Source organism: Helicoverpa zea, chromosome 29 (genome assembly GCF_022581195.2).
Source record: "Helicoverpa zea isolate HzStark_Cry1AcR chromosome 29, ilHelZeax1.1, whole genome shotgun sequence".
In the NCBI taxonomy this organism is placed as follows: Eukaryota; Metazoa; Arthropoda; class Insecta; order Lepidoptera; family Noctuidae; genus Helicoverpa; species Helicoverpa zea.
This window is the reverse complement of record NC_061480.1, coordinates 745,966-757,623: the sequence shown is the minus strand read 5'-3', so window position 1 is coordinate 757,623 and position 11,658 is coordinate 745,966. Positions and strand designations below refer to the sequence as shown.

General features: G+C 38.3%; 2 protein-coding genes across 2 annotated transcripts; one reads left to right on the top strand and one right to left on the bottom strand.

Moving 5' to 3' along the window:
* The first annotated feature begins 341 nt into the window (after nt 1-341).
* Nucleotides 342-1,941, top strand: LOC124643895 (zinc finger protein 99-like). The gene is made up of 2 exons (XM_047183022.1): nt 342-435; nt 770-1,941. The coding sequence occupies exons 1-2, from the start codon at nt 342-344 to the stop codon at nt 1,939-1,941; spliced, it is 1,266 nt and encodes a 421-aa protein (XP_047038978.1).
* A 4,172-nt stretch (nt 1,942-6,113) lies between these two features.
* On the bottom strand, nt 6,114-11,509 carry LOC124644297 (zinc finger protein 486-like). The gene is made up of 5 exons (XM_047183590.1): nt 11,266-11,509; nt 10,196-10,358; nt 9,505-9,633; nt 8,089-8,247; nt 6,114-7,626 (listed from the first exon to the last, which is right to left on the bottom strand). The coding sequence occupies exons 1-5, from the start codon at nt 11,437-11,439 to the stop codon at nt 6,479-6,481; spliced, it is 1,773 nt and encodes a 590-aa protein (XP_047039546.1). The 5' UTR covers nt 11,440-11,509; the 3' UTR covers nt 6,114-6,478.
* Between the last annotated feature and the right edge of the window lie 149 nt (nt 11,510-11,658).

The window sequence follows — 11,658 nt, the reverse complement described above, 5'->3', positions numbered from 1 at the left end:
ACATCTCCTTTCAAGCGGCAAGCCGTCTTAACATATCATGGAGAACTAAATGATTCGCAGAGAATAAATAAATATTCAAATTTCAAAATATTAATATAAATAAACCGCCCCTGGTGGGTGGAAAAGCTCGGGGCAGCCTAATACTCTAGCTATTCTCTGCTAAAGTTTAACTAATCTTTATATTTTTTGTATGTTTCAACTATGGCTTTGTGATGTTTTACTTTATTAAATAAATAGACCTTTTATTTTGATACAACCTTTGACTTTTAATTATTATTATTATATTAGCATTACGTCAGCCCTTTTGGTGAAAACGTCATCTATATAATACCACGTTCATTATGAATCTTCCACTTAAAACCTCTATAATTATCCAAGAAACAGATCTTTTTTTTATTGTGATATCAACACATCCGCTCTCGCTGTGGGTGCAGCGTGAGTGTCAGGCAGGCTCTTACCGACTAAAACCCACCATGTTCCTTCTTAAGCCACTTCTTCTTCCCAGCAAAAACACATAGGAAGTGGTGAAGGGTAGGCGTTTTGGGGGCTGTCTTTTGTAAATTTATTTTTTTGACGTTCGAAAAGTGCTGTTTTGCAGCCAAGTTTGAATAAATGACTTTTGATTTTGATTATGTACATGTAGCCAAGTACATTTTTGGATGTTACAATATTTAATGTCACAGCTATATCTTAAGTTACAAGCAGAGATAACTACATATACCTAATGTACCGAAAGTGCAATAACTAAAGAAGAAACTCTTGTTTGTAGATGGCCAGTGGGATAAAATCGGCCCAACTGAAGACAAAGATATAAGCAACGCTCAGAGAAACAGGAATATTCTGGCAAAATTCAAACAAAACGTTCGATGCATTCTAGAATTTACGGATGCTACACCAATCAGAGGCCACTGGGGCATCGGGTATGCGTGCATCTACTGCAACTATCAGAACCCACAACCAGCCAAACTTAAAACTCACACGTTAAAAACACATCCCGAAAATATTGACGAAGTTGATAACGTCAAATACGTAGCTGACATGATCATCAAAATTGATATCACTGATGTCAAATGCAAACTTTGTGACATAAATATGGATAGTCTTGACGAAATTATGGATCATTTGAAATCTGCTCACGATAAACCAATACATTTTGATATTAATAATCATATTGTGCCGTTCAAGTTTGGCACGGAATTCTTACAATGCGCTGTATGTGCCAAACAGTTTGATTATTTCAAACATCTGTCCGAACATATGAATGAGCATTATCCTAATTATGAGTGCAAGGAATGTTCTAGAAACTTTGTTAACCACAGAGCGTATAGGACTCATATAATACGACATAAAAAAGGAACGTTCGTCTGCGCTTTTTGCCCCAAAATCTTTGACACCCGTATTAAAATGAAGGAACATGAAAGAGTTTTACATCTAAAAGGTTCTAAGACGCGCAAATGTGGGTATTGTGACGAAAGATTCATGGACGCAGTTCGAAAACAAGAACATGAGGTAAAAGAACATGGAGCCCCAATCCCCCAATTTGCGTGCAAGGCCTGTGGGAAACCTTTCGACAGCCAACGATCTTTAAAGGAGCATACCAAGCATTTCCATTTACTTCTAAGACCGCACGTCTGTTCCGAATGTGGAAAAGGATTCTACAACAAAACAGAGATGAAAAGACACTTGGTCAAACACACGAAAATAAAAGAGTATCAATGTAATATTTGTTCGAAGTTCTACGTAACGGCCAGCTGTCTGAGAAGCCATTTGAAGATTCATGATAACGATAGAGGTTTTACTTGTGAGATTTGTGGTGATACCTTTGTGCAGAAGAAGTCTCTAAACCTTCATGCTGCAAAACATGCTAAAAGCGTTGTCGATGATTTGGAAAATGCTGACAGTGTGGACAGCACTGAAATTCCTTATAATGCTACCGAATAAGCTGTGCAAGCTAAATTATTAGCTACGGGTAAATATATAGGTCAGTATCGACAGTTTTGGGAAATTTTACCCATAAAAATTTTAATCCGTCATCTGTCTATCGGTAAGACTTATAAGGCGGTTAGGATAGGACTAAGGAGTATGGATTGTGTGAAAGTTGATATTGTTAGAAATAATGTTACTTCATCATCATCATCATCTCAGGCATAGGACGTCCACTGCTGAACATAGGCCTCCCCCTTAGATCTCCACAGATACCTGTTGGAGGCGACCTGCTACTTGTGAGATAAATATGAAAAAATAATAGAAAATGAGATAAGGACAGAAGAATGATGATCTGAAATGGCGTACATTAAATATTGTATTTTAGTTGCGTGAAGATGAATTAACTGCTTGAATGCCGCTAATTAGAGAAAAATAGAAAACGAATTCTATCTCGCGTGGATCCGCGCACATCTATACTTATATTATAAAGCTGCAGAGTTTGTTTGTTTCTTTGTTTTAACGCGCTAATCTCAGGAACTACTGGTCCAATTTGAAAAATTCTTTCAGTGTAAGATAGCCCATTTATCGAGGAAGGCTTTAGGCTATTTTTTATCCGGGTTCGTGCAGAGGTTCCCACGGGATGCGGGTGAAACCGCTGGCAGAAGCTAGTATACAATACATGGGGTTAATAGATTTTTCTGTTCCTAAGACTACAATATCTGTGAAAAAATACAGTTAAAGTAATATATAATTGAGTCCCATTATCACCTTCCTACCGCTATCAAAATTTAATTTTGGGTCCGGCAGCATCTTTTCCTAAAAAGCACTTATCTTTACTTCTTTACTTTCTATAATAACGAGGGTTCTATTGTTTGTTACTGCCCATAAGGCTCCGAAACTACGGAACCGACTTGAACATTTATTTCACTGCTGGGAAGCTACACTATACCTAATCGAGTAACAGGCGTCCTTGTACGGGAAGGAGTTCCCCAGGACGCGGGTGAAACTGCTAGTGCAAATGTATTACTACACAGGACATAGGACTGACAATTGCCTACATCGATGTACCAGAAAAAGACGACTTGAGAAACTCCTATTTTTTTATACCGTTTAAAAATATTTTTAATTTCAGGTGGACCGGATTCCTACAGAGAGAAGAGTTACCAGCTCCTCAAAGAAATTAAAGCTATCCTTACATTTACGAACGCGACTCCATACAAATCCAAGAACATTCGCTATTATTGTGCCTACTGTTCTACCGATGGACCTCATTTCGAAGACCCTGATGACCTACGGACCCACACCAGAACAGCCCACGTTAGCCATAGAACTGAGAAAATAGAATACGCTATGCGACCTTATTGGAACAATGAGATCCTCAAACTCGACATAGACAACCTCCTTTGTACAGTTTGCTGTGTTGTCATAAACAATTGGAACGATATGTTCAAACATTTAAAACAAAAACACAGCGTTGTCCTTGACCAAGCTTATACTCGCGTCATTCCTTACATTTTGCAATCGGATTTAAAATGCGCTTTATGTAAAGAATCTTTCTCGAATTATCTTCATTTAGATGGCCATATGAACGCTCATTACAATAACTACGTTTGCGACGACTGTGGAGACACATTTTTAGCCCAAACTCGATTGAAACAACACTCGAAAATTCACGACATAGGTAAGTATCCTTGCAGTAAGTGCGACAAGGTTTTCTCTTTACAAAAGTACAGGCGGAAACATGAGCAGTGGGTGCACGAACAAACTCCTAGGTACACATGTTCGCATTGCCCTGAGAAATTCACAGGGGAATATATGAGATACTTACACTGTATGGAAGTACATAAAGATAAAGTCAAAATGATAACTTGCGAACTCTGTGGTCAAACCTTCGGTTGGCGCCAACATTATTCAACTCATATCAGAAAGAAACATGGTCAGAATAGGTCTTTAGAGGAGGCTAAGACTAAAGAGGTGAAAATCAAACAAAATAGGCAAACGGAGAAAAAATATGAGTGCACAGTCTGTCATAAGAAATATGCGACGTTGCATTCGTTGAAAAATCATAGTAAACAACATGAGGCTGAGAATTAAAGTTATACCGCTACTGCATGAAGTCAGCCGCAGTACAGGGGCCCGATTCTCCTAAGTTAAAAATGTCAAAATTGAATCGCAATAGCAGTTTTAACCATATCGGCCATTCTGCTACTAATATAAGACCAATTGTATTCCAACGACATTCGATTGGTCTGCTATTATGGTGATTTTGGTCTATACGGTAGTTTGCTCTACAATCATATTGCAATCGTAAATCATTTGCAGACAAAATGAATCATTATTGAATGACAGAAAAGGATGAAAACGTTTATTTCAAAGAAAATATAGCGGAATCGTGCCCCAGGGGCGCAATTCTACTAATTTCACTTAAGCGACATACGATTGACATCCGACTGAGATCTAATCACGACTCAATTACTACGATTGAAGCGTATCTATGTGGCATTCCGCTATTTTTCTTCTTTTAAATAAACGATTTTATCCGATTTTGATTTGATTCAATAATAAATCATATTGTCTGCAAATGATTTTCGATTGCAATATGATTGTAGAGCACACTACCGTATAGACCAAATGGCAGACCAATCGAATGTCGTTGGAATACGATTGGTCTTATATTAGTAGCAGAATGCCCGCTAAGGTTAAAACTGCTATTGCGATACAATTTTGACATTATTAACTTAGCAGAATCGGGTCCCTGGTTTGTATGTATTTACATGAAACCGTTTTGTATCGAAGCGGCAGCAGCACGTGCAGTCGCCCTCAGATATCGACCGATTTGATGCAGTCACTGCAAGTGCGTTCGACAGCTGACATTCAAAACGTAGGTAACCTTTATAATTAAGCAGGTTCAAATTGGGAGTATCACAAATAAAAATAAAATATTTGATCCTGAAATAATTTTTGAAATCATACAATTTTGTCGATGTTTTTTATTCTTATATAGTTATCGGCACGAATCTTGGGCTCTGACCTACATCTGCGCAGAAGTGATTTATTAGCAAAGAACCAATCCCGAGTGCCGGCTATGACGCGATGCACTGCGGGCCAATCACCGCTTTAGCCCGCCCCCGCGCCTCACTTCATACCACAAAAGGGACCCAATAAATTACTTCTGCGCAGATGTAGGTCAGAGCTCAAGATTCGTGCCAATAACTATAACCGTCTGTGTCTATAAATAGATAAATGGTGGTATGTAAGTATTTATATGTTATACTTAAATAAGTTGTAAATAGTTTTAAAGTAGGAATGTATTCGTTATGAATTACCAATAAATTGGTAAATTTTAAAAGACATGTTAATTATCTGTGTTGCGTATTCAAATAACTTTGCCGCTCTGAATTTATCTACAAGTGCTTGTATAACAGTCAAAATATATGAACAAAACGCAAGCCATCAAGCAAACTTCAGACCGGCAAATTTATTTTACGAGAACTGCGCTGAAGTTCCATATAAGACATTAATACATTAGCGGTGAGTTGCACCATTTAACTATAACGATAACCAAACCATAACCAGCCGTATACTTGCCGCGCATTGCTCACATCGGCGATTTGACTACTGACAATGGTTCGGTTGTCATCATCATCAGCCTTTTTATCGTCCCACTGCTGGGCTGCGGCCTCCTCTCACACGAAGAAGAATCGAGCGTTAATCACCACGCTTGCACATTGACACGGCTGTCATTAAACATCCTTTGCAGTCGTTACGGGTAGACAGAAGCCACTAGCCAGTAAGTCTGACATCAGTCTAACCAAGGGGTATTAGGTTGCCCGGGTAACTGGGTTAAGGAGGTCAGATAGGGCAGTCGCTCCTTGTAAAGCACTGGTACTCAGCTGCATCCGGTTAGACTGGAAGCCGACTCCAACATAGTTGGGAAAAGGCTCGGAGGATGATTGCACAAAGTGGTGATTTTAGACTATAAAGTCCAGGTTTCCTCGAGATGTTTTCTGCGGGCATAGTTAAATGATCCAACTCACCGTAAATGTCTCAATAAATTGTTAATTTTAACTAAAATTATGTTAAACTATTCACGTTACTAGTAATTAGTAATTTTCGTATGACTTGAACCAAAGTAGGTATTACTATAAACCTTGAAATGTTCGTTAAATGTAAATAATAAATACATCTTTCTGTTTTAAAATGTTGTTTTATTTCAAATATATGACAGTCGGTACATTTAGAGTGGCCCGCACATTCCAAACTTTTAGTCGGCCGATAGTTTGCTTGGACTCATAAATCAGTAGGTATGAAGATGAATGGTAGTAAGCACATTACAATGATCAGGTATTTAGCCGGTACCAGACCAACTGAAAAGTGAAAACATTGATTGGAATCCAGATTTTCTTAAGAAATATTTTGCTAATCATCATAATATGATATTATTTTTGATATTATTAACTCTCGGCCGATTGTTTAGTCTTCAGTGTGCTATCAACATACACCATGTTTTCACCTTAAGAAAACTTTGCCTCAAACATAATTTCTGTCTACATTATCCTCTTAACGAACCACTTTCAGCTTCATGAGTGTGCATATGACTGACCAACGTACCCTTTTGCACAAACGCTATCCCACAGACAGAGCAAATATACCTCCGATCATTATTATGCACCCTCATATGCAATAACAACGCTTTATTTCTGCTGTAAGCCTTTTTACACACACTACACACAAACGGCTTGACCCCACCATGTCTTAAATGATGCTCTTTTAACTCAGTATTAGTAAAACACTGGTAACTACAAAACTGACACTGAAAATCCTTTTGAGCCAAATGACACCTTTTGACATGAAGTGTCAAACTAAATTTTCTATTAAAACCTCTATCACAAACTTTACATTTATACAAAATAGGTTCTACGTTATGCACTTCAACTAAATGCCTTTGCCTCGTAAAGTAATCAATGAATTTCTCATCACACTTTGAACATTTATATTTTTTTAATAATCTGTGAACGGTGTCATAGTGAATTTTGTGCTTAAGTTGGGAACCAAATGTTTTTTTACATATATTACACTGAATTGTATCACATTTATGTTTATTGTAAGCATGGACAGATAATCTGTGTTTAGTAATAAATCCAGCCCCACACTCTTCGCAGATAAAATTTCTAAAATGCATATTCATATGTCTTTCGACCGCTCCAAAAGTTTCAAACTGCCTCCCACATATTTGGCACTCAAGATCCATTTCTTTGAGCTTAAACGGTATAACCCTGTCCGGGTAATCTAAATAAATTTTCTTATTATGTTTCTCTTGTAAATGTGTTTTTAACACATTTAAATTTTTCATATTTTCTTCGCAAATTGTGCATTTTAAGTCTGTGACATCCGCATAGACTATTAATTCATCTGCTGTGTATTTAGTAAGGAGTTTATATATGCTGCTTTTTGGGTGAATATTTTGATGTTCTTTAAGTGTATCATATTGGTATATTTGTCTACAATAAAAACAGGGGTAACCACTCCTCATTTTACTCTTAAAGGCAGTCGCGTTACTGTTCTCGAAAAGAGCGGTCGCGTTTAAGGCGAGCGCTATTTTATCTGAAGTAATTTTCTTGTCAGGTTTTTTAAGGCGTTTGGTCGCGTTTATAGATTTTTGGAAAAACCGCTCTATTGACTTTGGTTTCACTATTTTGTCTGAAAAATAATTACATGGTTTAATCTTCATTAATATTATTAATGCGAATGTATAGTATAGTTATCGGCACGGATAATGAGCTCTCGGCGGAAGAGTGGGGATCGCTTTGCGCACTGTACACTTAAGGCAATAAACCAATAAATCACTTCTGCGTAGGTGAAGGTCAGGGCTCAATATCCTTGCCGATGATTATACTCTCTCTGTCTCTACAGTACTAAACCGATTTAAATACTAATAAATAAAATAATTTAATTTAGTCCACAGATAGTCTAGATATGACATGACTAGAGGACATAGGTGGGCAACTTTCTACCCGAGTGCGGTAAGTAGTTCCCTCGGATGAAACTGCGGGGAACAGCTAGTAAGACTTTACTTAGAGAAAGAAAAACAAAATATATAGACTCAAATAGACTGTAAAACTTTATGTATGTAAGTTCGTTACTAAATAAATATAATGTTACCTTTTAAATTGCTTAAATGTTTAGCGAAAGCGGGACATATTTTGAGCAAATCGCTTCTTTTAGGCAACGGTTTGAGAGTACCAGCAAAGCGAGCCAGTAACTCTGATTCACCTTCTACGAAAATATGCTCATCGTCAATTAATCTTGTAGTTTCAGCATCTGAAACGTAGAAAAAATAATATTTAAACAAGTATTTTACAACCAAGTTAAGCAACGCTCAGCGCGGTTGGTCTACGGATGGGTGACAATCTGTCGAAACGAATTCTTCCGTGTTTCGGACGTACTATAAACTGTAGGTCCCGGCTGTTATTTGAACATCTTTGGCAGTCGTTACGGGTAGTCAGAAGCCAGTAAGTCTGACAACCAGTCTTATTCAGGAATAAGTATCAGGTTGCCCGGGTAACTGGGTTGAAGGTCAGATAGGCAGTCGCTTCTTGTAAAGCACTGGTACTCAGCTGCATCCGGTTAGACTGGAAGCCGACCCCAACATAGTTGGGAAAATGACATGCTCGGGAGATGATGACTGATCTACATCGAAACTACTGAATCTATTTGAAAAATTCTTTCACTGTTGATAAGCTACACTCTTCCCGAGTAACATAGGATATGTTTTATCCGGGTACGGGCAGTAATTCCCATGGGACGCGAGAAAAAGCGCCCGGAACACCTTTTTTTAACGACGTCAAAAATCATCAAATGACCCCTCCCGCCGTCGGTACGGCTGGTTCACAAGTTTAAAGTCGCTCAGCGGGCTATGGAAAGGGCTATGCTCGGCATTTCTCTGAGGGATCGCATCAGAAATGAGGTAATCCGTCAGAGAACCAAGGTCATCGACATAGCCCACCGAATCAGCAAGCTGAAGTGGCAGTGGGCTGGCCATAATAGCCGAAGAACCGATAACCGTTGGGGTAAACGAGTTCTAGAGTGGAGACCACGCCTCGGCAAACGTAGTGTAGGACGTCCTCAGGCACGGTGGAGTGATGACTTGCGCAAGACGGCTGGCAGGAGCTGGATGCGAGAAGCTGAAAATCGATCTCAGTGGCGTGCACTTGGAGAGGCCTATGTCCAGCAGTGGACTGCGATAGGCTGATGATGATGATGATGATGACCCCTCCCGCTGCGGGTTAGCAGCGGTGAGGGAGTGTCAGACTAAAATCCATCGTGTTCCGTCGTAGGCCTTTTATGTACCAGCGCCGCGGTAACTCGCGCGAACAATCCCGCAGAGCGCGGGAAACACCTACAGCCTTACTACAAAAAGTTAAACATATGTTGAAACACTTGTCTAAAAGAAGTATGGCTGCAAAATGGACCTTATTTCAACTTCATAATCTGTAATTTTTTTAGACAAGTGTTCGACAGACGTTTAAAAGTTTTTGTGGTACAAAGGCTAATTTTTAAAATAAGTGCCTCACTCACCACTTTCAAAATGTTCTTCATTTTCATCAAATTCTTCGACGCGTATTTGAGTACTGAAGTCTCCATAACACACTTCCGTGTCTATTTCGCATTCTAGTTTTATTTCTGATGTTAATTCTCTTCCTGGAACTGATAAATACTAACGTTATAAATAAGAAAGTAAATGTCTGTCTGTCTATGCACCAAAAGTAATGAACCAAGTGCAGAATAGGCTACTTTTTAGCTGGCTGAGGAAAATTGATCTCACAGGATGTGGATCAAAGTTGATGGTTAGTAAAAAGCGACAACTACCGAAATGATTCGAAAAATTTCTCATCATTAGAAAACTAACACCTTACGCTATTACTAACAGCCAGTTTCTTCATCAAAAGTAAAAGCCAAAGTAAAAGTCAAAATAATGTCCAAAGTAAAAGTAACGGTCAAATTCATTTTTTCTATTAGTTTTGCTGTCACTTTAGCCTTGAAAAACGAATTTGACCGTTACTTTTACTTTAGACATTACTTTGACTTTTACTTTTGATGAAGAAACTGGCCGTAAGTAAGAAAGGCATTTTATCTCCTAAGTCTAACAAATACTATGCTAAAAATATAATAAAATAGGGTAAATAATACATACAGGTACAAACACATGAGTACATACAGGTACAAACTGACACCCTCCTTTTTCAAAGTCGGCTAAAAATTATCTTACCATCAATAAACTCAGTTTTGTTAACATCTTCAGTCTTATGTACTATACTGTTAAGTAACTGCTGTTCCGTGCTGACCACCATCATGCGGAAGCTGATGGCTTCTCGGAGACGTCTCACGCAGTGGCAGCATATCAGTGAAGATATGTTTTTGTGTATTGTTAGCTGAAAGATTAAGAAAAGAGTATGTATGATTGAAATTTCATATAACTTTTTGTGTTTTTATTTAGATCATTTACAAAGCAGTGCAATCTGGTAAACAAAGACTAAGAAAAGAAGAAGAGAAAGATGACCCAAAATATATCCTTAGTATATGCGATATTAGTATAGCGACAACCTCGATGGCGCAATGGTCACCATGCCGGCCTGCCGAACCTGAGGTCCCGGGTTCGATTCCCGGTTCGGTCGACATGTGTGTGATGAGCATGCTTGTTGGCCGTGGTCTGGGTGTTACAATATGTATTTATCAATATGTATATATGTAGCTATATGTAGTTTATCAGTTGTGTTAGCACCCATAACACAAGTTAATTAATAACTTACCATGGGGCTAACCGACCGTGTGTGAAAAAGGTGTCACAACATTATTTATTTATTATTATTTATGTAGGAATGAGCAGGGAGCTCGTTTAAATATGTTCTTCTATCACACTATGAAGGGAGACAGATTGCAGTTAAAAAGAAAAAAATATAAGTATCCAAGTACACAATATGCAGTTCTGCATTACTTAGCTATTTGACTTGTTACGGTGTGTCCTATGTGAGCGATCTGGATGTGAAAGCGATGCGATGCGAAAACAAATAACAGTCGATTTCTTTTGAATGTCCTACGTGACCAAACACACGTACGGTGCGATACGGCGCAGCAAAGCGTACTTCCTTGAATTCGCTTCATATCGCTTCGCTTTCGCGTTGTTTCGCCCACGCAGGACGCACCCTTGTTCGTAAAAACATTGTCGAGAAGTTTACTTGTCCAAAGTTAGCCAATATTAACTTTACAGGGCATTTGTAAGGCGTTAAATAGCTAAATTTTTAATTCCTAAGTTAATCTAATTCTTAAATAAATACTTACGGATAAATTGAAACATTCCTTGAAAATATCTTTGTAAACTTCTCTTAAATTGTTGAAATAATATTCTTTGGAGACATCTCTGTGCTGACCTTTAGCCATACAACAGCGGCACACACCGTATTCGGTATAGCACTCGGTATTTTCTGTATTTGAGTTATTTTCCGTCGAATACATCGCGAGAGAAGAATGTAAACAATGCGGAAATTCTGAAAATGTAATATTTACTGACAGTCAGTGACAGATAACTAGTGATGTGCATAATAGGCCGTAAACTAAAACTTACTAAACGTTGTAAGAGAATCGACTAATGTTAGTTGAAAAGTACTGCTACTCACCGGTAGATGGCACTGTTTTCAATTTGATGATATGGTTCATACGAAAAGGTGTTCTACT

Bases quoted from the DNA above. Each gene is read 5' to 3' on its own strand.
- LOC124643895 (XM_047183022.1), top strand. From the start codon at position 342: ATGAATCTTCCACTTAAAACCTCTATAATTATCCAAGAAACAGATCTT. The intron at 436-769 runs GTGAGTGTCAGG...TCTTGTTTGTAG, and splicing joins GCTCTCGCTGTGGGTGCAGC to ATGGCCAGTGGGATAAAATC.
- LOC124644297 (XM_047183590.1), bottom strand. From the start codon at position 11,439: ATGTATTCGACGGAAAATAACTCAAATACAGAAAATACCGAGTGCTAT. The intron at 9,634-10,195 runs GTAAGATAATTT...AGTATTTATCAG, and splicing joins CAAAACTGAGTTTATTGATG to TTCCAGGAAGAGAATTAACA. The intron at 8,248-9,504 runs GTGAGTGAGGCA...TCTACGTTTCAG, and splicing joins TGAAGAACATTTTGAAAGTG to ATGCTGAAACTACAAGATTA.